This window comes from Dipodomys merriami, unplaced genomic scaffold (genome assembly GCF_024711535.1).
Source record: "Dipodomys merriami isolate MVZ:Mamm:240054 unplaced genomic scaffold, mDipMer1.0.p SCAF_16, whole genome shotgun sequence".
Classification (NCBI taxonomy): Eukaryota; Metazoa; Chordata; class Mammalia; order Rodentia; family Heteromyidae; genus Dipodomys; species Dipodomys merriami.
This window is the reverse complement of record NW_027202937.1, coordinates 15,601,282-15,626,149: the sequence shown is the minus strand read 5'-3', so window position 1 is coordinate 15,626,149 and position 24,868 is coordinate 15,601,282. Positions and strand designations below refer to the sequence as shown.

The following is a 24,868-nucleotide window of genomic DNA, read 5'->3' as shown; positions in this document are numbered from 1 at the left end:
AAACTGCCAAAGGAAAAGAAAGACAACAAAACCTTTTTCAATGCTTTCTTCTCTCATTAATAAAAGAATATAATGAAGTTATTGCCTTCTTTCAGAAAGCATAAAGGATGTGATTGGCAGAAAGATAAAAATTGCAGTGAAGAAGAAAGTAAAGTTGGAACTGAAGGGAGACAAAGTTGAAAATAAAGTACTGGTAAGTACTACCATTATTTTTATTGAAATGTTTGGAAGTAAAAGGGTCTTTTCCCTCCACTGTTTTGATTGTGTAATATTTTTTACACAGAATTACATCTGGTATTTTATATTTTGTTCAAAAGTTCTGGTAATCTTTTCCCATTAAATTAATGGGAATCTTTCTTTGTTGAAAAAGTTAAAGAATAAAATCATTTAAAGTTGGAATTAAAAGTAAGATCACTTAAAGATGGAAAGTTTAAACTTATTCCTTCAGGTTGTGACTGTGGTTTTTTTTTTTTTTTGCAGGGGCTACAGTAGGTTTTGTGCTGGCTAGACAGGCTTTCTTGCACTTGAGCTACGCCCCCATCCCATAGCTTATTATCTTTGATGTGGTGGCTGATCTTATGACTTTATTTACCACAGTTTATGGGGGAGTTTAAAAAGTTTCGGGTCATTTGGGCTTAATTGTGTCAACTTTCTTGAAGGGTAATGAGCAGAGGATGTGAACAAGGCATTTGTCAGGTTTTTCCAGGTTCTGGTGTTCCTGGGGAAATGCTAGCTGGTGGTAGTAACTGCTAGTATGGCCGTTGGACTTGGGCTTCCAGTTTGTTAGATGAATTTCTAGGGGCTGAAGAATTGGACCCATTGTGGACAAATTTTTAGGGCACATATAGTGACTTACTAGTATAAGTGAAAGTATTTTGTGGTATTTCTAGGTTGAGATTATGGCAAACCAAAATTGAATGTGGATAGAGAGTTTTTTTTTTTTTTTTTTGTATGTGTATGTGGTACGGGTGTTTGAGCTCAGGGCCAAGTGTTGTACTATTGAGCTATTCCTCCAGCTCATTTGGCTTTTGTTATTTTACAGATAAGTTCTTGCTTTTTTTTTTGGCCAGGCTGCCTCAGACCATGGTCCTCTTACCTATTTAATTCCCCTACTAATGCCTCCCAAGCAGCTGGGTTTTTAGCAGGTGCCATGCCTAATTGTGAGAACACTGTTTAACTCTGCATCATGGAAACTTCCAAATACATGCACAATTAGAGAATTGTACTGAATCCTGCAAATTTGTCATTCAGCTCCAACAATTTGTGCTGCTTTGCCAATCAATATTGCTTCATCTATCTGCTTTTTTTTTTTCTGGAGTATTGAAAAATGTCACAAGCAGATGTTATTATAAGAGAATATTTCCAGTATTTCATTGGTTCAGTTGAATTTGCTACAGAATTTCAAGTATCTATCCAGTAACATCCATCTTGAGAATCTTGTAAGAATTTCTAACTCCAGGATATGTATGATTGTCTTCCGTAAGTATTGATAGATGACTTCTATTTCTCTCCTGTCTGTGGGCACAGGTCAAGATAGCAGAGACATTGAAATGGGAAAAAGTGGGGGAATTTTTGCTCTGCAACAAAATGTGCTCATTGCTGGTCTGTAGTTATTAATAGTAAAAATTATTGATATCATTGTTCTGTTTTCTTTAGCCTTAATAAACACTAAGTTTTCTTAAATTATGTTCTCCTTAAGTCTTTCAGATCATAGAATGGCACTTCATTTATTTAGTTTTTTTGGAGATGGGAGTGTAAAGAGAACACATCCTGTTTTGGTCATTTGTGTTTTTAACATGTTTTTAGTAATTTTAAAATTTTATTTATTTATTTTTACTGTTTGGGAATTGAACCTAGGGTCAATGATTGAATGCTAGAAAGATATTCTACCTCTGGGCTACACTCCTGGCCCCAAAGTAAATTTTTATTAAGGTAGAAATAGTATAGCTCGTACCTACTTCTAAATAACTTAGTCTGAAATATGACACTTGCTATTATTTGGCATGGGTATTACTCATTATATTAGAACAAACCCATTGTGACTGGAATTTGCCATATGATTTCAATACAGATTTATATCCAGTATAATAAAATCAGCACTGTTTGAAAGGAGTCATGATCAGGGCCAGGGATGCAGCTCAATGGGATGACGTCTTGCCTAGCACGTGCAAGCTCTACACTGCAGAAGTGGACTTATGATTTGCATTTTTAATGTGAAGATTGTTTTTGGCCACTGGAGTTGATTAAAGTTGTAACCAAATCACAAATGTATTTTAATTTAAGCATTTATCTCCCCAAGTCTGGAATCTTAAGACATGGTTTAGGGAAGCTAAGCCTTAACTTGTTATGGCTGTTGTTTACCTGCAGGGCCAGGAATTATTAATAGAAATACTCCAGGTCTGGCTTTTGCTGGCAGGCTACAAGTTGGAACAAGAGGATCTAAGAAGTAACCATTACATTTTTTGATTTGAATGTAGAGAAATTTAATGAATTAATTGCCACTGCATTCAAATAGGTTAATGAGTAGGCCTCATCGTTCAGTGTATTTTTTTTTTCCCTTGGGGAAGCACTTTAGACCCTTTTCCTGGGGGTTCCTTTCCTTCTTGTAGAGGTAGGAGGATGTAGTGTGATACTTGATTCTTCCTTTTTACACTTTGGGACTTTATATTATTTCTAGTTTCTTTTTTGTAGAACATTTATCTTCATTTGTAGAACAGTCTACTGTTGAGTCCTTATTTGTACATTATCTTACTTTGACCCTCTACCCAAGTGCTGGGGTGTAGACATATACTTTTTGCTCCTTTGGAGAGGCTAAAGTCAGTTGTTTCAGGTTATCCAACTAATGAAAGACAGAGCTGTGATTTGAACCCATGGCCTTCTACACTCAGAACTTCTCTGCTTTACTACTATGATGTAAATAACAGGAAAGTATCCCTTTCTGTGTCCAGTAGAGGCTCACTTCAAATAATAACTAGGAAGATTGTTTTTTTTAGAAGAGTCAGAGATTTTTGTCTTTGGTCTGATTGATTTCCACATGAATTTCTTCCTTATTGATTGAATTGCAGCTATGTGTCAGGCATATGGAGTGGACGGGATGTGCATCCCTCTGATTTTATATGATTGTAGTTTTTGGGCTAGTAGGGGAGCCACCACATAACCAGGCAGCAGTTGGACACGTGCTGTGAGGGGATGTGCTTAGCATGGGAGAGAAACCTACTCAATGCAACTGCCGCCAGAGTACCAGGTGGGTAATGGTCAGGTCAGGCCTGATTCCTTCCTCACAGTTGGGTCTTGTCAAGTAAGAATGGAGACTGGTTAAACAGGTCTCTTCTTGCCACCTGTTCATTCTTTCCACAAGTTTCTTCTCCTTTTTCTAAGGAGACAGGAGCACTCAATGGTTAAGGGTTGGGATTTGGTCACACCTCCTTCTCCTCACAGTTCCTTTCTCTAATGAAACAGACATTGTAACAGCAGATATTCATATAAAACCTGCTTTCCGGTATAATAAGTGGGAGCTATTTAAATATGGATTTCCCATTGCCTAGCAAATGTAACACCTAGTAAGTGACTATTTACCAGGAACTAAGGGATCCAGCATTCTGTTTTTTCAGTGGCATAGAAAATGTCATTGCTTCTAGACTCCAAATATCTGCTGCATCTCTTAGGGTCTAGGTGTCCTTTGTGACACATTAGGGTGTAGAGCAACAGACTAGGGATTAAATTCCCACGACATGCAGTGGTCAAATGACATCGGAAGTGCTAGGGTCTCATGGAGAAAGCAGGTTTCCTGCATAAATAAATTTGGCATTTAGACTGTTAGTGATGAATCAATCTCTTTTCTGCATGCCTTTTCCAAAACATTAATATGCCTCTGTGCATTAGAGATTTTTAAGAACCAAGTGTGACTAGGTGCTGGTGGCTCACACCTGTAATCCTGGCTACTCAGGAGTCTGAGATCTGAGGATCGCAGTTCAAAGTCAGTCTGAGCAGGGAAGTCCATAAAGACTTATCGCCAATTAACAACCTCCAGAAAATTGGAAGTGGAGATGTGGCTCCAAGTGGTAGAGCACTAGCCTTGAACAGAAAAGCTCAGGGACAGCACCTGGGCCATTAGGTCAAGCCCTACAACTGACCTCCCCCCCTCAAAAAAAAAAAAAAAAAAAAAAGAATTGTGTTGGCTGTTTTCAGATCTACTTGGCCAGAGGACTTAATGGCATAGAATGGAAAACTGGGTGGAAAATAAGCAAGGCTTGTGCCTTTTGGGTCAGTTTAAATGAAAGCTAGAACAAGTTAGCATAGGCTGTCATTCATGTTGTCATGGGGGTAGTCCTTTACCCTTGTCTTCTTGTAAAAGGGAGTGCATCCTCTGTGACTGACCTGGTGTTGACATGCCACCTGTGGCGTGGTGTGGTTGTCATAGCTTTCTCTGTAGTCTTTAGGGATGCTTTTAGGAAATGATCTTGTGTTTTGTAGATTCTGCTTTCCTTCTCTTATTTGCTAATTAAATCTTTACTCAATTTTTATAGTACTTGGACTTTTTTTTTTTTTTTCCTGTATTGGAGTTTGAACTTAGAACCTTGTCTTGCTAGACTGGCATATGAGCCATATCTTTCCCCCTGCTTTTTCTAGTTAAGTGGAGGTAGAATCTAGAGAATGTTTCTGCCTGGGCTGGCTTTGAACCATGATCCTCTAGATCTCAGCCTCTTGAGTAGATAAGATTACAGTCATGAGCCACTGGTTCCCAGCTAGAACTTGAACTTTTAAAAAATACATTTAAAAATGCATTTTATGCTAAACAGGAAGCATGGCTCAAGTGGTACACATTAGTCATGAATGCAAAAACTTCAAGTTCAAGCTGTGATATGAGCACTACACACATACCACACACTTTTAAATTTACTGGTAAAAAAATGAAGCTTAAGCTGGTGTCTCACGCCTATAATCCTAGCTACTCATGATGCTGAGACCTGAGGATTGAGGTTCCAAGCCAGCCCCGGCAGACAAGTTCCTATGAAACTCTTTAGTTAACCACTCAAAAAAACTAAAAACCACAAACCAACCAACCAACCAAACAAAAAACATCAAGTGGAGTTGTGGGTCCAAGTTGTAGAGTGCTAGCCTTGAGCAAAAGAGCTCAGGGACAGCACCCAGGCCTGAGTCCAAGCCCCACAACAAACAAACAAACAACAACAACAACAACAACAACAAAGCCCCAAACTTTTCATTTTTGGATAATTTACATAGTTATAACTAATAATACCTATAACCCTCCAGTGTCCCCTGTCTAGCAGAATTATAGTGTAATATCTCAACCAAAAACCTGCCATTGAGCAGTCCTATATATGAAGATTTTCAGCATCACAGAGTGCCTTCATACTGCCTTTTTATAGGCATATTGCTGTTCCCCACTTCTCTGAGCCCTTCCATAACTACTGATTCATTCTTCATTTCCATAATTTTGTCATTGAAAGAATATAACATAAATGCAGTTATACCTAGTGTATGCCTTTGTGGTTGGTGCTTTTCACACAACATAATTCCCTATACCGGTATCCACATTGTTATATATATCAATCATCCCACCTCCCTTCTTTTTGTCCAGAGAATTCTTCCACAGTATGGATGTACCACCATTGGGTTATTCATTCACCACTGATGGACAGCTGGGTTGTTTCCAGCTTTTGGCTATTAGGAACAAACTGATAAAAACATTCGCGTACAGATTCTGGAGTGAACATACATCTCCATTTCTCTGTGACAAATGCCAAGGACTGCAGTTGCTGGTTTGCATGGGAATTGTGTATTTTATCAGACTGGCAATGGTATGCAGTCACACTGGCAAGCTTTCCCAGAGTGGCAGTATTATTCATTTTGTAGCCGTACCAAACAATGCTTTAACCATCCAGCTTCTCTATAGCCTTGGCAGCATTTGGTATGGTCTGGACATAGTTGGACTGATGATTGAAAGAAAAGTACTGTCAGGAGGGAGCAAGGGCCCTGGTGCCCTTCAATACCCACATTGCTGCTGTTGTGCTTGTTATAGACAGAAATGTGGTGATGTCCTCTTTCTGCAGGATAGTGGCTCAGAAGAGTGGGGGAGATCCACTTGTGTGGCAACTTAGTTTTTCTTTGTTTGACTTTGGAATTTAGGCTCTGGCCGTTTTTGTAAGCCCTTGTTCTTCTGTACTTCTCATAACATGCATCTGAAGTAAGTGGCTTGCAAATGGAACTCTCCTCTTTGAAACTATTCATTGTAGCTAGGCCAGTGGTTCACACAATGAAGAAGCTGAGATCTGAAGATTGTGGTTTGAAGCAAGCCTGGGCAGAGAAGTCTATGAGACTCTTTCTGTCTAATTACCCAGCAAAAAGCCAGATGTAGGGGTGTGGCTCAAGTATTAGAGCACCAATCTTGAGCAAATAAGCCAAATGAGAACATAAGGCTATAAGTTGAAGCTCCAGTACCTGCACAAAAATACCCTAATAGCCCAAATAACAAAAAACCCAACACTCCCTCCCTTCCCCCCATCCTCCCCATGGGACCATGGCTTACATGAAAAGCAACTGCCTAGCAGTACTGGGTCATGGGTTCAAATCCTGATATTGTCCAATAAATGAATGAATGGATAAATAAATAAATGAAGCAAATACATTTTAAGGTATTCATTTTGTTTCCAAACGTTAACCTGAGGAAGTGGTGCTGTGGCTCAAAGTGGTAGAGTGCTAGCCTTGAGCAAAAGTGCTCAGGGAGGGACAGCGCCCAGGTCCTGAGTTCAAGCCCCATGACAGACAAAAAGAAAATTAACTTGGAATCTCATTAACTTATATTACATGGCTATTTAGTTATACCTTTTGCATATCTTAATTAGATTTGATTGAATTAAGTGTAAGCTAACTTTTTTAAATATTAAAAAGTATGGGGATATTATTTTGGATGACATGTATTTCTAAAATATTTTGGTGCCAGTGCTACTTTCATTCATTCAAAATAGAAATTCTACCACCTTTTAGTATAATTTTTCTAAATAAAGATAAATAGTTCAGATAAAATTTTTGTAAGCATTTGGTTCACTTAGTCATGAATTGTTATAAATTTCAGGTATATTCCAGTCTGGAAACTGTTTTTAAACTGTGCTATGTTTTTTTACTTAATGTTTTTGAGACAGGATCTCACTATGTAGCTCACATACTGGTGTGAAGTTCACTACATACCCCAGATTGGCCTTGAGCTTGAGAGCCACGTTGCCTTAGTCTTCTGAGTGCAGGGATTATAAGTGTATGTCACCACATCAAGCTAAGGCCTTGTTCATTTTGCCTGGCCAAGGCATTTATGTTTTCTAATTCCCCACCTTAATACCTAATGATGCAACAGTTCCACTTTCCATGCTGGAAATTGTCTTGTGCAGTGAGATCAACATCTTGGCCAGTGGTTTTTAGACCTAAAAAACCTTATAGTAGCATTGGAGGTTTTCTCTTCCTTCTTTCCTTCTTTCTCTCTCTCTCTTTTTCTTTTTCTTTTTCTTTTTTTTTTTTGAGACAGGATCTTTTTTCTAGTAGTGATTTTTGGAAATTGAAAATACCTATTTTCCACAGCCTATGAAACAGTGGTAGTTTAACAGTGTATCATGCAGTTCCTAGTTAAATTGCAAGTAGTGTGAACTCGGATAATCAGTTAGAAATGCATGAAAAGGGAGTCAGATTCTGTTTTGTTTCATACTATGGAGGCTCCAGTGAAGCAATGTGAATGTTATAGTGCTGGAAATAGCTAGTTTTTCAATCTCAGGACTCTTCCCAAATATGGTGGCAGGAATACCTTCCTGTGATCTCTGCTGCAACAACATAACTTACTTAACCTAGTATCTGATCTCTGACAGGTTAAATATAGTGTAACACATTCAAGTGTGTGTAGGCATTTTGTTCTAGTAGTTAAAATTGATATATAAGAAGCCAGGCTCCAGTGACCTATACTTGTAACCCTAGATATTCAGGAGGCTGAGATCTTAGAGTCAAATTTCAAAATCAGCCAGGCCAGCAAAGTCCAGGAGACTCTATCTCCAATTAACCACCAAAAAGCTAGAAGTGGAGGTATGGCTCAAGTGGTAGAGTACCAGCATTGAGTGGAAAAAGCTAAGGGTCAACACCCAGGCCCCGATTTCAAGCTCCAGAACTTGAGATGAACAACAAAAACAAAAACAACACAAAACAACAAAGAAAGAAAAAGGAAAAAAAGAGTGAAAATCACACGAAATGTTTGTAGACTACTATGGCTTCTAAAGCAGGCTGTTGGGGAAAATTATCATTAAGGACTCTGGGCTTCTGTCGCTCTGCACAAGACTCATACCACTTGTCAGGTAATTCGAATAGTTCCCTTTGTGGTACCATTAGGAGTCTCAACTTTTAAGGATCACTTACAATTCAGTGCATAGGAGATTTTCAAAGAACCTGGGTGAAGTTACATGGCTCTAGAAAATTGAGCTTTAGAAAACAGCAACAATGTGGAAACGATCTTCAGGAGTGGGTATAGAACACCACCATTCACTGTTGCCAAGGATCCTGGCAAAAGTTTGGGGCAAGTCACAAGAAAAGAATCTATTTGAGTGCTTTAGAATGCACTTGAACTCACACTTAGGGTCAGCTCCCACCTGTTTTCCTCTGATCTCTGGGTAGGGGGTGGAGGTGGCTCTGTACCCTGGCATACATTTCCAGGAGACTATTCTGGCTCTCTTGAACTTGTTACCTGAGCTGCAGCTACATTCTTCTCACCTGCAACTGCCCCACTTTCTGGGTCGTTAGCAGAGTCAAATGACCTTGGGCAAGGAAGCAGTTGTACCTATACCAGTTAGGGTGTAACTTTTCATTGTTCTTAAAAAGATACTGTTTTTCCAGTCTGTGGGATTTAACCTTCCTGGGAGCAGAACATTTGGGTACAATCTAGTAAAGAGTGGGGGGGGTGGCAGTGAAGAGAAAGAGGTAGGAGGGGGCATGAAAGGGGCATTGTATTAATTGAGGAGCCAGGCTATCTAACCAAAATATGGGATCAATAGGGAGAACTCTTTTTTTTTTTTCCACGGTTGTAGAATAGTTACAGAGGAAACAAAACAGACATTAGTAAAAATTTAATGTAGCACTTCTAGGTGTCATTGAATTGGCAACACTGTAAATTATTGTCCAAGTAGATTGAAAACTGCAATAGTCTTTTTCTCTCTCACCCTCCCCTCCCTCCCTCCCTCCCTCCCTCCCTCCCTTCCTTCCTGCTTGCTTTTTTCATATTGAGATATGCTCTCATGTTGCCCAGTTGCCCAGGCTGGCCTTAAATGTTTGAGCTTAAAAGATGTTTCTTGTCTTTTTTCTCTGCAGTTATCTTCCTCTTGGGGGTTAGTAACAGAATATACCAATTTAGGTGAGGTGTGATGGTGCATACCATTAATCCCAGTTTTTTGGGAAGTCTGTTGCTGGAGCAACCCAAGCCTGAAACTAGTTTGGATTACAAAGTGAGTTTAAGGGTCTGAGCCAGATAGTGAGACTGTCTCAAAAACTTTACCATTTAGCTTAAGTCTTTGTTTCTGTACTCTGCTTTTTTCCTCTCGAAATCATTTTCTCAAACTCTTTCATCAAAGACAGGACAAGAGAGAAAAGGATTCTTGGAACATGCATTGTGGGAAAGGATGAGAATTAACATCAGTAAAACAGTCATGGAAGCGCGTCCCCCTCCCCCCTTGTAGTTGAGTGAAAGGTTTATTGTTTTTTTTTTTTTAACGTTTCTCTTTTGCTACTTGTTTTACGGTGCTGGACATAGAACTCAGTGCCTCTTGCATGCTAGATCACTAAGTTGTTCACCCCTCCCAACATCTTCCTTCCCCTACAAGATGTCTTGCTGAACCTTGGCTAGCAAGTATCTTGATTTTTTTCAGGTAGGAGTTGGTGCGAAGTCCTCTTTGAAGTTGGGAGCCAGTATGTACAAATGTCCCCAAGCAGTAATTACAGATTCTACATTTATGGACTTAGTAGACATTTCCTCCAGATAGGATCTTCTGTAGACTTTTTTGGGGGAGGGGAGAGGAGTTTATTCAGACCTTGTCCTCCTCCTTTGATTGCTGCCCAGAGGACTTCTGGTGGCCATCTAACTATGCCTCCTAACCTAGAAGAAGCTTCTTGTATAGCACCAAATGCTACACAGGTATCCACTTCTGATGAATCTCAGAAAAATCTTAATTTGTACTGGGCTCAGCTTCTAAATAATTTCTCCTCCAGCCCCCTCCCCCCTTTTTTGTATGTTCTTCAGGAACATAGCAGTTTTGCTACCTTCTATCCATGAATGCTGTTGGAGTATTTGAAAACTGTTTTTCTGTTTTAACTAGGTCATTGTAATCCTCAGGCTAAAGCAGCCTCATTTCCTGAAGTCTCATTCCCTGGACAATGTTGGTTTCAAATGTGTCCCTATTCTCATCACTTTGCTTTAGTATCTTAACACTTATTTTATCAATAAGGCTTTAACATTGTAGGTGTTCAGGATGCTAGGTGCTTGGAAAACAATCTTGAGCTGACTTAAACATACAATGTTTTTTCACCATTAAAAAAATTATTGTTCTTATTGGTGATGGTGAGGTTTGAACTCAGTGCCTTGTGTTTGCTAGGAAGTGCTCTACAACTTGAACCACATCCCTAGTTGATAGTGTCTTCTGAAGTTGGGGAGTTTTATGGGACACTGCAGAATTTGTGTTCCTGTAGACAGTGCAAGAAATATGATGTGGGAACTGTCTGCATTGGAAAAATACCAGGTATATGGCGACTGGCTATTAAAAAGATTTCATTGGTAGTTTTTGAATTGGTAGTTTTGGAAGTATATATGACATTTTTAGTAGTGAAACAAATAAAACAGGAAAGCAAAAGTGAGGGATCGTCTAATCTTACCAATTCACATATAAAACAAAGTATTTAAAAAGTCTTTCCCATATTTTTCTATGCTCACATATACATAGAAGCATGTGATATATATTATTTTTTTAAACGGAACTGTGAAGACTAATTTGTGATCTACCTTTTTTTTTTGGTACTAGTCCTGGGGCTTGAACTTGTTTGTTGTTTGTTTGTTTGATGTGCTTTTTGCTCTTTGATTCTTATGGGCTGCAACAACTCTCTCTGTTTCTGTCTCTGTCTGTCTGTTTTTCTCTCATTGAATCTGTGCTGGAGAAAGGCTAGAAGAAGGTCTCCTTGGTTGGGTGAAGTGTTACTATCACTGGACCCTTTTTGTTTTCCTGATCCCATTTATTCTAAAAGACAGCTTATATCACCTTCCCATCAGCAGGGACCGGGAGGGAGGGAAATAGCTGGGCTATGTGTTTTGTTAAGTCTTAGTTCGGTTTGGCATTTGTAGCATCCAGCTCCTCCCCTTTCAAATCCCTGTGAAGTTTCTGCTCTCTGCCTGCAAGCAGGACAGATATGCGTTGTGATTTTGCGAAACATTGTGTCCAGCTTTGTGCACTGAGTCACAGGCACTGCTTGTTCTGGTGATAAAACTAGCTGCAGGGTGACTGTAGTCTCATGTTTGGTGCGTTTGTTCTGATGTTGTCATTGAAGGCTCTTTGGGCCCTGCTCCTTATCAGAGAACTTTTACCTCCCCTATGTTCATAATGAATTAACTGTGAACTTCTGGGAGCTTCTTTCCAACTGTGTGCATTTCTCACTACCCCCTCCCCCGCAGGACAATAGAAAATGTTTTGCAGTTTATGTCACTCTTGATTCTATCATTTTATTCTCTCCAAAGTGGTCTTTGGGAGCTTATTGGGTCCATTATTTTTCTTTACTCTTTCCTTCTTCCCTCCATTCTCTTCTACCTCCCCCCCCCCACCCTGCAGTGGCCATACTAGACATCTACCCAGAGCTTTGTACATTTTAGAGTGCCACCACTCAACTATGCCCCCTGGTCTGCCTCCTTGCCTCTCTCCCTTCCTCCTTCCTCTTTCCTTTGTTCTCCTTCCTGCCTTGCCTTCCCTTTCTGTCCCTTCCTTGCGCTTCTTTTCTCACTCCCTTCCCTGCTTCCCTTCCCCTTCTTCCTTTCCCTTCCTCCTTTCTCTTCTTCCCTCCCTCCTTTGCTCCCCTCCTCTTCCCTCCTCCTTCTGGCTCTTCCTTCTTTCCGTCCTTCTTGCAGTACAGGGAACTCAGGCAAACATCATACTCCTGAGCTAAATCTCTTGCCTTTAAAAAAATACTGTATTTTGAGACAAGGGCTTGCTAAGATACCCAGACTGGCCTTGAACGCTAAATCCTTGTGCCTTTAGGTCTCTCTAGTGTTAGGATAGAGATGTGCACTACCATACAGAACTCCATCTTTTGACAGCCCTGGGGTTTGGATACAGGGCTTGCACTTGTACTCTGGTCTTTTGCTCTTTCTTGACAAGGCTGGAAGCCACGAGATTGTCCAGTTTTTCCTGTGTAGCTCTGCTTTGTTAGGAAAGCATTCTGAGGCAAAGGAGAGGCTGTTAGCACCTTGTCACTTAAGGATTCTTTAGTATTATGTCATTTGTGTGGTTTTTCTGCAGAGATGTAATGAAAGTGGCATCTGTCGTTACGTCTGACACGTGCATGTGGGTCATCTGCAGAGCTGAATAGCAATGCTATATTGACAAAAGCTCTTCTCTCAGCTCCTGCCTGCCTAGCTGTGTTTTTTGGGAAGAGCTAGTTTCTTTACTCCATCTTAGAATTCCAGAGTGGGATACTGTGTGTTTTTCAGTGTTTTCATGGGTGTGTTAGCCCTTGCATTCCTTTATACATCTTTCTCTGTTCTTGAATCGTCTATATGGGTTTGAATCTGGAAACTGCCATTTGCTATCATTTGACCATAGATAGGTAAGTTGCTTTAACTTCACTGGCCTGATTTTTTTTTTACCTGTAAAATGGATGTTATAGCAGAACCTACTTTGTAGGCTTGATTTTAAAATTAAATGAGATATTGCACACTAAGTATGCATAGCCTCAGTACGTTGGCTGTAATTATTGCAAATATTACCTATTGGCATAGACTAAATGCTCTCATAAGGAGGATCTGTTTATCCATTCCTAGCCACAAATTATTTAGGTATATGTTATGTAAATATTTCCAGAACAAACTTCCATTATGCATTTCTTTCTGGCTTTGCATTATGTTTGTTGTGATTTGTTTTCTTTGCAGAGCTGTTTTCCACCAGGCTGTCAGTAGAAATGGGTTTAGAACGTTTTTTTTTTCTCTCTCTACTGCCTTGAGCAGCCTTCCTTATTTTTTAAAAAAGGTTCAAGCATACTGTTAAGAGTCTGAGGACTTTTCTGTGAAATTTCTATATCTTTTTCATCTTAGTTTTATTGTAAATCTGATGGCAGTAAGAAATATGCATGAGCCTCTTTCAGTTAATATAGTAAGATTATTAATAATACTAAAAGTCACCCTTGTTGGTTGGCAGATGTCCATCCATTTAGGAGTTGTTTTGTTTTGTTTTTGGTAGAGGAGTTGGAACTCAGCCCCTCACACTTTCTCAACTTGCGTGTTTGGCTGGTACTCTTCAACCTGAGCCATGCTTTCCAGCCTTGCTTTTTGTTGCCTAGTTTGCTGGTAGAGTCTTGTGGACTATTCATTCCAGGTTGGCTTTGACCCATGATCCTCTGGATATCAGCCTCTGTAGTAGCTGGAATTAGAGGTATTAGTCACCTGGGGCTGGCTTTGTGATGCTGTAATGCTGCTGCTGCTGCTGCTTCTGCTTCTGCTTCCTCCTCCTCCTCCTCCTCCTCCTCCTCCTCCTCCTCCCCCCATCCTTCTTGGAGGAACTGTGGTTTGAACTCACTGCTTTGTGTTTCTCAGGCAGATGCTCTACCACTTGAGCCATGAATCCAGTATGACTTATCTTTTTTAAAAAAATGCTTAAGAAGTTAGATCAGTGGTTCTCAATATGTGATTTTGGGAATAGCAGTGTTAACTTCACTTGAGAACTTGTTAAAAATGCAAATTCAAGCCAAGCATCTGTGGCTTATACCTGTAAGTACTCAGGAAGCTGAGATCTCAGGATCTGCCTTCAAAGCCAGCCCAGGCAGAAAAGTCTGTAAAACTCTTATCTTCAATTAACCACAAGAATCTGGAAGTGGAGCTGTGGGTCAAGTAGTAGAACACTAGCCTTGAGCACAAAAACTCAGGATAGTGCTCAGACCCAGAGTTCAAGCCCCAGAACAGCACCACCAACCCCCCACCCCCCGCCCCCCCCAAAAAAAGCAAATTCATAGGATTTCTATGCAGACCTACTGAGTTACATTATGGGAATGGGAGCCAGAAGTAGAATTTATTTATTTAATTTATTTATTGCCAGTACTGGGGCTTAAACTCAAGCTCTGGGCACTGTCCCTCAGCTGCTTTTGCTCAAGGCTAGCATTCTACCACTTGAGCCACAGCACCACTTCTGGCTTTTTCTGTATATGTGGTACTGAAGAATTGAACCCAGGGCTTCATGTATGCTAGGCAAGCACTCTACCACTAAGCCACGTTCCCAGCCCATGATTTATTTATTTATTTATTTATTTATTTATTTATTTATTTATTTATTTATTTATTGTTTTGCTGGTCGTGGGGCCTGAACTCTGGGCCTGGGCGCTGTCCCTCAGCTCTTCAGCTAAAGGCTACTTAGTGCTCTACCACTTGAGGCACAGTGCCACTTCCAGCTTTTTCTGCTTATGTCATGCTGAGGATTCGAATCCAGGGCCTCATCCATCTGAGGCAAGCACTCTACCACTGAGCCAACTACACAGCCCCCCATGATTTATTTTTTTATGGTGGGGTCTTGATAACTTGCCCAGGCTGTCCTTGAATTCTCAGTATAACTAGATTGGCTTGAGTGCTGGGATTACAAATGCGCATCACCACACCTACCTAGCAAAGTGTTTTAATAAGCCTTTCAGGTAGTTTTGATGCACATTATAGTTTGAAAAACAGTGGGTTAGTTACACAGGGAAACTCCAGTTAGAGACCCATAGAATAAGCTTGATAAGTACCATGACTTATAAGCAGAGCTTTGGTCATTTGCCCATTGAATAACCTTCCTTGTCTATAGCTTTCTTTTGATGGGTTCCCTTTTAGACAGTGTGCTTGAACTTCATCCACATTTTGCCTAGAGCTTGGGTGAATTAGAAATGGTTGTGTTTGACCTTGACCCCATGGTGAGCATTTTTTGGACTGACTAACTAGTAGTCTGGGCCTTGTAGCTCTGCCCGCCTGAGTTATCTGTATTGGAGAAGGATCCTTCCTCTTGGGGTGTTAGAGACACAGGAAAGGACAGAATTGTGAAAATAGCATAAGTAGGATGCGGTAAAAATCCTTGGATAGGCAGAAGACATGAGGAGAAGAGGAGGCTGTTCATGAGCTACTTGTGAACAGAACAAGAGTGAGAATGGATGATAGATTACAGGGTAACCACTTCTGAAAGGATGATGCTCAAGTTGAAGTTGATCTCAATATATCCCATGAATAGTTTTCTGCAAGGCCTAGGCAGGCAGCTGCTGACAGTGGTTCTCGTCTTGATTATTTCCTTCTCTCCTTTACTTCTCTTGATACTCTTATGTTAGAGAGAAGAAACCCTAGTGTCTGGACCCAAAGAGCTTAGGTGTAGATACCTATTAGAAAACAGGTGTTCCCTACAGACAGGCTTCATGGCATGCTGCTTCCTTAAAGCACTGATTCTCAGCCTAGGTATGTCTCAGAATCACCTGGGTAGCTTCATCCTCTTCCTTTAAAAATACTCTCTTAGGAGGCTGCCTAGAATTGATAAGGTCCTGTGTTCGATTTTTAGTACAACCAACCCCCCCACCTACCCACCCATTATCCATCCAACTACTCTTCACAAGTAATTTTAATAGTTAATGGAAAACTACACTATTGATAATAGTAGGAGACAGCAGCTATTTATTTTAGCATTATGGATATGAATAGAAAGAGGCTTGCCTAGCGCATATATTTCAGAAGCTGACTCTCTTTCACTTGCTTACATTAGAACCAAGAGCCCAGGTTATCTATTTGTTCTAGATATCTATTGCTTTGATTCTAGTTATATTTTGTTTATTTGGAGGAGGGTTCTAGGGGTCAGATTCAGGGCTTGCCTCTGTATACTAGGCAAGTGCTTTACCGTGAACCTTACTTCCAGCCTCTCTAATTATGTTTTCTCTTCTTCAAGCATCTTAGTGTCATCTCTGGAAGGAAGTGCTAAAACTTAGTACCTTAAAAAACTTCATTGGAAGCATGGTGCTGGTAGCTCACGCCTGTAAATCTTAGCTACTTAGGAGGCTGAGATCTGAGGATCATGGTTCAAATCCAGCCTAGGTAGGAAAGTCTATAGTCTCTTATCTCCAATTAACCACCAAAAAACCGCAAGTGGTGCTATGGCTCAAGTGGTAGAGCACTTGCCTTAAGCTGAAGAGCTCAAGGACAGTGCTTAGGCCCAGAGTTCCAGCCCCACAACTGACAAAAAATAAACAAACAAAAACTCCATTAGAAATACAGTGAATAGAGTATGAAAATTGTGGATCGTTTTCTATGAATCATTAAGCCTACAGAATTCCTAGTTTGAATTTTTGGCATTGACTCTATCCAGCTGAGTAGTCTTCATTTTTCCTGTCCTCTCTTCCTCCCTCTTCTTTCCCATGAAAACCAGGGAAAGGACTTCTATCCTTAATGTGTGTGTGTGTGTGTGTGTGTGTGTGTGTGTGTGTGTGTGTGTGTGTGTGTGTGTGTGTGTGTGTGTGTGTGTTACAAGGGTTTATACTTGAGACCTTGCTTGTGTTTTTTTTTTTTTTGGTCCGTCATGGGGCTTGAACTCTGGGCCTGGGCACTGTCTTTGATCTCTTCAGCTCAAGGCGAGTGCTCTTACCACTTGAGCTATAAAGCCACTTCCTGATTTAGTTTATTTTTGGTGTAGGGTCTCATACTTTTTTTTTTTTCCTATCTGGACTCAAACCTCAGTCCTCCCACCTCTGCCTGTGTAGCTGATATTACAGGCATATTTCACCATGCCTTGAAGGAATCCTATCAATCCAAAGAGGAATAGGTAGAGATGCAGAATATTTTACATCATTACTTAGATAGTTGGCTGACTTCCTTTTAGGTAATAGATTCTAAGAATGTGCTCAGTGTTTATTTTAAGACTAGCTTAAAAGATCTGGAGTCCAATTGAAAGCATAACCAAAATTCATACTCTCCTCTCTCTCTCTCTCTCTCTCTCTCTCTCTCTCTCTCTCTCTCTCTCTCTCTCTTGTTGCTCTTGGCCAGTTCTAATGTTTGAACTCAGAGCCTTACATTTGCTTATTTGATGCTTTTCCACTTGGATCCTGCCTCCATCTGTGCTTTTTGCTAGTAATTTTGGAGGTGGAATTTAGTAGACTTTTCTGCCCGGGCAGATCCTCCAGATCTCAGCCTCTTGAGTAGAAAGCTGAGTCTGAGCCATTGGTGCATGGCTGGTTCTCTTGTTCTTCAACCAATATTTTGGTTGAATTACTAACATCCCTGAGTTTATAAACTATTGTGAGCCCAAGACATTTTCTTTACTGTATTTTGTATTAAGTGCTTCTAACCCTGAATAATAATCTTTTTGTTCAGAATGTGACTCAGGTCTGGTCTACAGAGTTCAAGCTCAAACTGGTTTCATGGCCTTATCTGATGTAACCCATCTTTAACTTGCCTCTTTGCAAGAAGCAGGATCAATAACAGGTCTGGAAGGGAAGGAGAATGGCCATCTGTAAACAGCTGCTTGTTGACAGCACTTGAACTGGACTCTGCCTTGGTCAGAATGGTAAGTGGAGTCAGGAAAGCTATTAAGTGCTCTCTGACTTGTGTATTTGAGCTCTGCTTGGCATTACACCCAGCTCCTCAACTGGGAGATTACAGGATGCTTGAGGAGAAAGGTTGTCACATCCCTCTCTTGTGGTACTGAGCAATGTTTGTGCCTCTGTCTCGGGAATGTGAATCATAGTGCAGATGAGCCGTTTCCTCTTCTGCCTGTCATTTGAGAGAGAGTGCTTTATTTCCTGTTTGTGAAGGCTGGATGCCATTAGTCCCATGGGAGAGGATTGGATGTCCTTTCACCTTTTGGCTGATGACAAGGTTCTTCTTTGCTTGAAAGGAGAATTCACCCTCTCCTCTCATTGTGTATGTTTTTTATGCCAGCTCAAAGAAAATATTGTCTTCCTAGGTTCTCAAAGATGACACTTCATTTCTTTTGTGTGCTAACATTAAGAGGTATGATCTTCTTATTTTTAGCAAGTAAAACTGTTACCTAACATTCACCTAAGTTATTGGAAAAAACAAGAAAAATTCTTATTCCATTGGTTCCATGTACAGAGAAAACAGAAACCTTGTGTAGCTCTTCATACAGAGAAAACAGAAACCTTGTGTAGCTCTTCGTCCATGATTTCCAAATTGGGAAAGTGACCAGACCCTGCTCCCTTGCTTCCTGCATGGGATTTTGACCCTGCATTTTCCAAACTTACACAGGTGGCTCCAGCTCTCTGTCCTCAGAACCTTTTGCCATTCTGACGTAACTAGGGTTGTACATTTCCTAAAGCACCAATTAATATCTAGCACACAACAGTATTCTGGGGACTGCAGAGACAAGTTGACAGGTTAGCTATTTCAGTGTTTAATCTTTCATACAAATGAACACTATGCAGATTCGGATTTGCATAACCCTTTGGATTGTCATCATAGTTGTCTCTGATATTTTGTAAAATAGCCAGTGGGGGGAAATATGTTAAGAAGACACATTTGCTCATCCTATTTTTAAGAAGATTATTGAGCTGTTTTATTTAATAAATCATTATGACTTGTGTGATATGTATAAAGATGCCATATTTTGAAGGAAAGGTGATGTGACTTGGGAATTGACTTGGATGAATCAAGGATTAAGTCCATCTTTTAGGGAACAAGTTGGATAAGATACTTGTCTGTGTATTATAACTGTTAGAGATAATCTTGAACTGGGCACCAGTGGCTTATCCTTGTGCTCCTAGCTACTCAGAAGGCTGATACCTGAGAATTGCCGTTCAAAGCCAGCCTGGGTAGAAAACTCTGTGAGACTCTTATCTATAATGAACCAGCAAAAAACTAAAAGTAGAATTGTGGTTCATTGAGTAGAGCACCAACCTTGAGTGAAAAAGCCAAGTGAGAGCTCAAGGCCCTGAGTTCAAGTCTCATTGTCAGCAGGTACATACACACAGAATCGGAGACCACTCTGCTTTAAAAACTACTGGGAAACTGCACTGGGAAAAGTTCCTTAAATATACTTGTTTCCCCCTCAGTGGTACTTGAGCATTAGGGCATCCTGATAAGCCATGTTTATTGCCATTTTTTTACACAGGTTATTTTTGAAAAGGGTCTTAGATTGCCTGAAAAGGTATCTTGACTGTGATCCTCCTATGTTTTGCTTCTTACCTTAGCTGACAGAATAGCCAATGAGACACCATGCCCAAGCCACCATACTCAGTTTCTTCCATTAAGATGAAGACTCTTGGACTTTTTGCCCTGGCAAAAATCTCAGCCTCCTATAATAACTAGGGTTAGAGGCATGAACTATTGGTATTTGGTGTTTGATTTTCTTTTTATTTTTTCTTTTTATTTTATTTGGGTCTTGAACTCTGAGCCTTGGTGCTGTCCCTGAGCCTCTTCAGCTCTACTACTTGAGCCACAGCGCCACTTCTGCCTTTTTATGCTTATATGGTGCTGAGGAATAGAACTCAGGGCCTCATGCATGCAAGGCGAGCACTCTACCCCTGAGCTACCTTCCCAGCCCGACATTTGATGTTTTTGAGACAGAGTCTTGCTACATAGCTCAAGCTGGCCTTGGACTTGCAGTCATCCTCTTCAGCCTCTTTGAAGACATTTGCTTTTGTTGACTTGTGCAGGCGATATTTGGAGGCTGCCTCTTCCATAGCTAGCAATGCTAATCTGCAACCACATAGGGGAGGGGGCTACCACAGAGAACAGGACTTAGATTAATCTATGGGCTTGAACTGGGGCAGTGGATGAAAACTGTAGTGGAAGGAAGATTGGTTTGAAACCCAGAAGAATCTCTCCAGCAATCAGAGCTGCTCAATAATAGAATATGCCAACGATGGGGGTGGGGTGGGGGTGGGGTTTCCAGCAGCTGGGCAAGTTCAAGTATAGATTGCTTGACATCTTAACTATTCAAGTAGGAAAATACTTCCTTTGATATAAGATTGTAGGATTTATAATTTTTACTGCTGGTGTCAGATAATCTATGCTGGTTAGAACTTATTAAATGTCATGATTTTATAGTCAAACACTTAAAAATGTCTCTTAGTGTGGTCTGACCAAGCATTTGCCAAGGACAGTTGGGTCTCACAGTGATAGGGTGGGTTCTGTGATTTAGGGTTGAATACACAAACTCACTTTGATGGAGTTAAATCAGATTAGAAAGTCTGGCCTTTTGGCTCCCTGCTGTGTATGCTCCTTTTAGTTCAAGTGGAGATGTGAGATGTTTTTTGGACATGTTTAGTGGGGTTTTGTTTGAGCACTTCTGAATCTTACTTGAAGAATTCTCTCCCTGCTTTGCCAATACCAGAAGACAAAGATGTCTTCTATCATCCTGAAGAAAGATACAGGGACATTGCTGGGCAGTGGTGGCTCATACCTATAATCCTAGTTACTCAGGAGGCTGAGAGCTGAGGATTATGGTTCAAACCTATCCCAGGCAATAAAATACATGAGACTTATCTTCAGTTAGCCACTAAAATCTGGAAGTCTAGCTGTGGCTCAAGTGGTAGAGTACTAGCCTTGAAGGGGGGAAGAAAGGCCAAGCAAGAGTGCAAGGTCCTGAGTTCAAACTTCAGGACTGGCATCAAAAGCAATCTTCATTTGTTAGTTTCTTTTGGTTGCAGAATGAATATTACTGCTGCTAAAAATAAAAATTAAGGGGCTGGGAAGTTGATTCAGTGATAGAGTACTTGCCTCGCATGCATAAGGACCTGGGTTCAATTAATCAACACCACATAAACAGAAAAAAGCCGGAAGTGGCGCTGTGGCTCAAGTGGTAAGGCGCTAGTGTTGAGCTGAAGAGCTGAAGGACAGCACCCAGACTCAGAGTTGAGCCTCCATGACCGACGAAAAAAAAAAGAAAAAGAAAGAAAAAAATTGAAAATAGAAAAATAGAAAATAGAAAAATAGCCGGTGGGAGGTGTGGGGAGGGTTAGCTTCCTCTGGGAGTTAAAATCGAATAGCAAGGGAATTATAGTATTGGATTAGTTCTGTTTTAAATTAGTCTTTATTTTGTTTAGATACCACTTTTCCTTTGGCAGCTAAATCTGAAATTTCAAACTTAATTAAAGTTTTTTTTTTTGAGAGTTGAAGGGTGAGTGCCAGTTTTGTTTCTATTAAACATCCAGAGTTTTCATCTCTCATCTGTCAGAATATAAGGCATTTATTTATAGCAAGCATGACTTGTTATTGCAGGTGGCTGTGGATGTTGGCATCGAAACACACAGTGAGATGTTGAATGAAGTAGCTGCCTAGTGATGCCCAGCAGATTAAGCTGTGTGTAGATTAAGCTGCATACATTACTGTGATGTAAATAGTTATACTTCTATTAACAATAAGAGCAATGCCTTGCTTTGGGGATCTTAGATTTCCTCAAAGAAACCCAAGACTATATTTCTTGTCTTTTTTGGTGGTCAAGTGTTGATCATGACTGACCTGCTATTTGCTGGAATTCAGTTTAAAATAGGCATTTGGAAGTTATAGTCAGCTGTGGGGATATTTACAGAGCTTTGAGCAATGTGGTTTCTAGCACTGCTTTTTTAACTGTGGCTGAGAAAGCTTTTAATAGTAGTCCATGAAAGGATCTGTGGGGAAGAATTATTGTCCAACATTTTTATTTAAATTGGTATGGAAAACAGTATTTTTCCTCTCTCCAAACAAATCCAGAAATGTTCAATTATTAGGGGAATCTGGATCACTTTATTGATGAAGTAGAGGTCCGTTCATAATAGTCACACATCATTTCCTTCTTCACGTGGCTGCATGAATGCTCTGTGAAGTGGAAGCTCACACTTGACTGAGAACCCATTCAGCCATCCTCATAGTTCCAGTTATTAAGTCAGTAAATACACATGGACTTTCCCTGCCCTGTGTGAAAATCCAGAATAAAATACATGAGCCAGATTCTGGTCCTGCCTTCCACAACGTAGTCCAATATCCCAGCTTTGTGCCTCTACCAGTCCATTTCCTGTTGTTGTAACAAAATGCTTGAGATGGGGTATAAGCTGAGTATTGGTGGTTCACACCTGTAATCCTAGCTACCCAGGAGGCCGAGATCTCTGAGGATCCTAGTATGAAGCTGTCCGGGTCAGAAAAATCTTAAGACTGCAATCTCTAATAAACGAGCAAAAATCCAGAAGTGAAGATGTGGCTCAGGTGGTGGAGCTCCAGTACCAGCCCAAACATAACAACAACAACAAAAAGATCTGAGCACAATAAAGACAGGAAGAAAGTAAAGGAGACCACAACAAATTTGTGAAGGCAATGGACTTAAAAATAAGTGTAGACTCAAGTCACCTTGCCAGTATGGCTTCAAAGAGGGATGTCATGAAGAAGTCAGTCTTGGAACCCAAAAAAGGCCCAGGAGTTGGAAACCTGAGGTCTTGCTGAGGGATGTAGGATTATGGAGCCTGGGGAGAAGGGCTCTAAGTGAAGGTCTACAAAAGCTGTTTAACCTATGTCCCCACTCGCTATCAGACCCCGGTGACAGTCCCCCCTTTGATCCCAAAGGTTACCCTGTTATATTGTGAAGCTGTAAATCATTAGTCACCAGTTCCCTTCACTCTCCTAAAGCACACACCTAAGAGATAAGATCCACACCCACCAGAAACAATGGCACACTCAGCCAGAGATTCTCTAATGGAGCCCAGGAAACTAAACTCCTGGGCCTCTGTCACATTATCAAAAGTTCAGGAACAATGTGGTTCTAGACGTGGTCTTCCCTCCTTCTCCCATTCTTGCTTGAATTTGTCCCAGGATGCCCCAGCCATCTGCCAAACTACTGGTGCTGTGGCTTCCTTTTAGTCAATAAGAGCATCTCTAGTGTATAAGTGTGCCTGGCTACATGCTCCGTCTTAAAGAATAAGTCAAAATATTGGATGGGAGGTATGTATGGTTCAAGTGGTAGAGCACCTGCATACAAGCATAAGGCCCTGAATTCAAACCTTAGTACCACCCTCTCAAAAAAAGAGGAAGGGAGGAGAGAAGGAGGGAGGAAGGAAGGGAGGGATAGAGAAAGAGAGAGGGGGGAGGAGGAAGGGGATGGGAAGGGTAAGAGGGTAAAATGTTGCTCTATGCTTTTACAACTTCAAATGTTATAAATTATTATATTGATTCTAAATTAAATACTTTCAGAATAAGACATCTTGTCAAGGTGAATAAACCTCTCCCTTTCTCATCCTGTCCAAGTGGGAGAGCTCCATGCCCAGTGCTCTTTACAGCAGTCTAGACAAAAGGCTGGGCTTCCTGTTTGTAATAACCTGTGGAATCTAGTTGTGATACAAAGTAGTATATATTTCCAGCACAAGAGACCTGAGAGCTTTCAATGGTTAAGATGCCAAGGATGTTTTCCAAATTTTAAGCATCCTTCCTTTTGTTCTACCAATTCTCCACCCCCTCCTTTCTGGGAAGACAGCCAGGATGATTGCAAAATATAAACTCTTAAAAAGGCAAAATTCCACCAATGTAAGAAAATGAATTGTCTTGAGAGCCAACACCCATTAAAAAAATTTGGAATTTTAATATCAATTCCCAATTCTTTGCTTATTTTTCAGATGTGCAATAATGTGTCTTTAGTTGAGGGTCACATTTATTTTTATAGTTGGTGTCTTTTTTTATTTGCCACTCAGCCTTACTGGGGTAGAATTTAAATTATTTTGTCATTTTCTCCCTAAGAAATGACTGAAGACAGTTCAGACAGTTGTCAGGTTGTAAGGAGATTTGCATTATTTAGGGAAACAGCTGGCAGGTCTTCTGTAATATCCCACCTCTGTCCCCAGAGCCTGAAATTTCCTTTGCAGTTAAAAACATACACACCACAACAACCACAACAAAACACAAATACAAAGAACAAAATACAAAAAACACAAAGCATCAGGGCTGTGGAATGAGTGAGTGGGGAGAAGAAATCCTTGTTTCCCTTTCTGAGTTGGCAGAGGGCTCTTATGAAGGTTGTGTGGCCTCTAGTGGATAATGGCATGAGACAGATTCCAAGAAATCCTCCTTTCAAACCAGCTTGAAGGATCTCTGCAAAACTGTGTGAGTGGAGTTACCTCCCATCAATTTAGTTAGGAAATACTTCTCTACCCCACCCATAGTCAACCTACTTATCTTCAGGAGCGTGGGAATCATTGAGAGAAAACAGACTACTAAAATTTGTATACAGCCAGGCTCTGGTGGCTCATTCCTGTAATCATAGTTAATCAGGAGGCTGACACACAGAGTCATAGTTAACTTAATTTTTGCTTCTCCTCCCTACCAGTATGTCTGGTCTCTCCATACTGTTCCCTGTTCTATCCACCTTTTGTTTCCTTTAGCAAAACCCCCATCTTTCCTTCAGATGTGCATTGACAGTCCAACACAGATAGAGGTCCTGTGTATAAATGCCCCAAAATAACTTTTATTTTTAGAATGTTTAGATTTTTGCCTACATGTTAAGGTTTTACTGTATATACTAATTTGCTTTTAGACTCAGAAAAAAATAGCAGCGACTCTGAGAGGGGGCTGGAAAGGTGTCACCACGTCATAGACTGCAATGGCAAGGGAGGGTGCCGCCCTGCTTTGTAGAATGGAAGGAAGAACAGGAGAGGTACTCATAGGCTC

General features: G+C 40.6%; 1 protein-coding gene across 5 annotated transcripts in view; it reads left to right on the top strand.

Annotated features, from left to right (window-relative positions):
* Window positions 1-24,868, top strand: part of Carmil1 (capping protein regulator and myosin 1 linker 1) — a 288,276-nt gene that overhangs the window by 4,978 nt on the left and 258,430 nt on the right. For all 5 annotated transcript variants that reach the window (XM_070024433.1, XM_070024432.1, XM_070024431.1 and 2 more), the window contains exon 2: window positions 96-193. In XM_070024433.1, coding sequence (XP_069880534.1) covers window positions 96-193 — 98 coding nt within the window. The remainder of the gene's footprint in view (window positions 1-95; window positions 194-24,868) is intronic.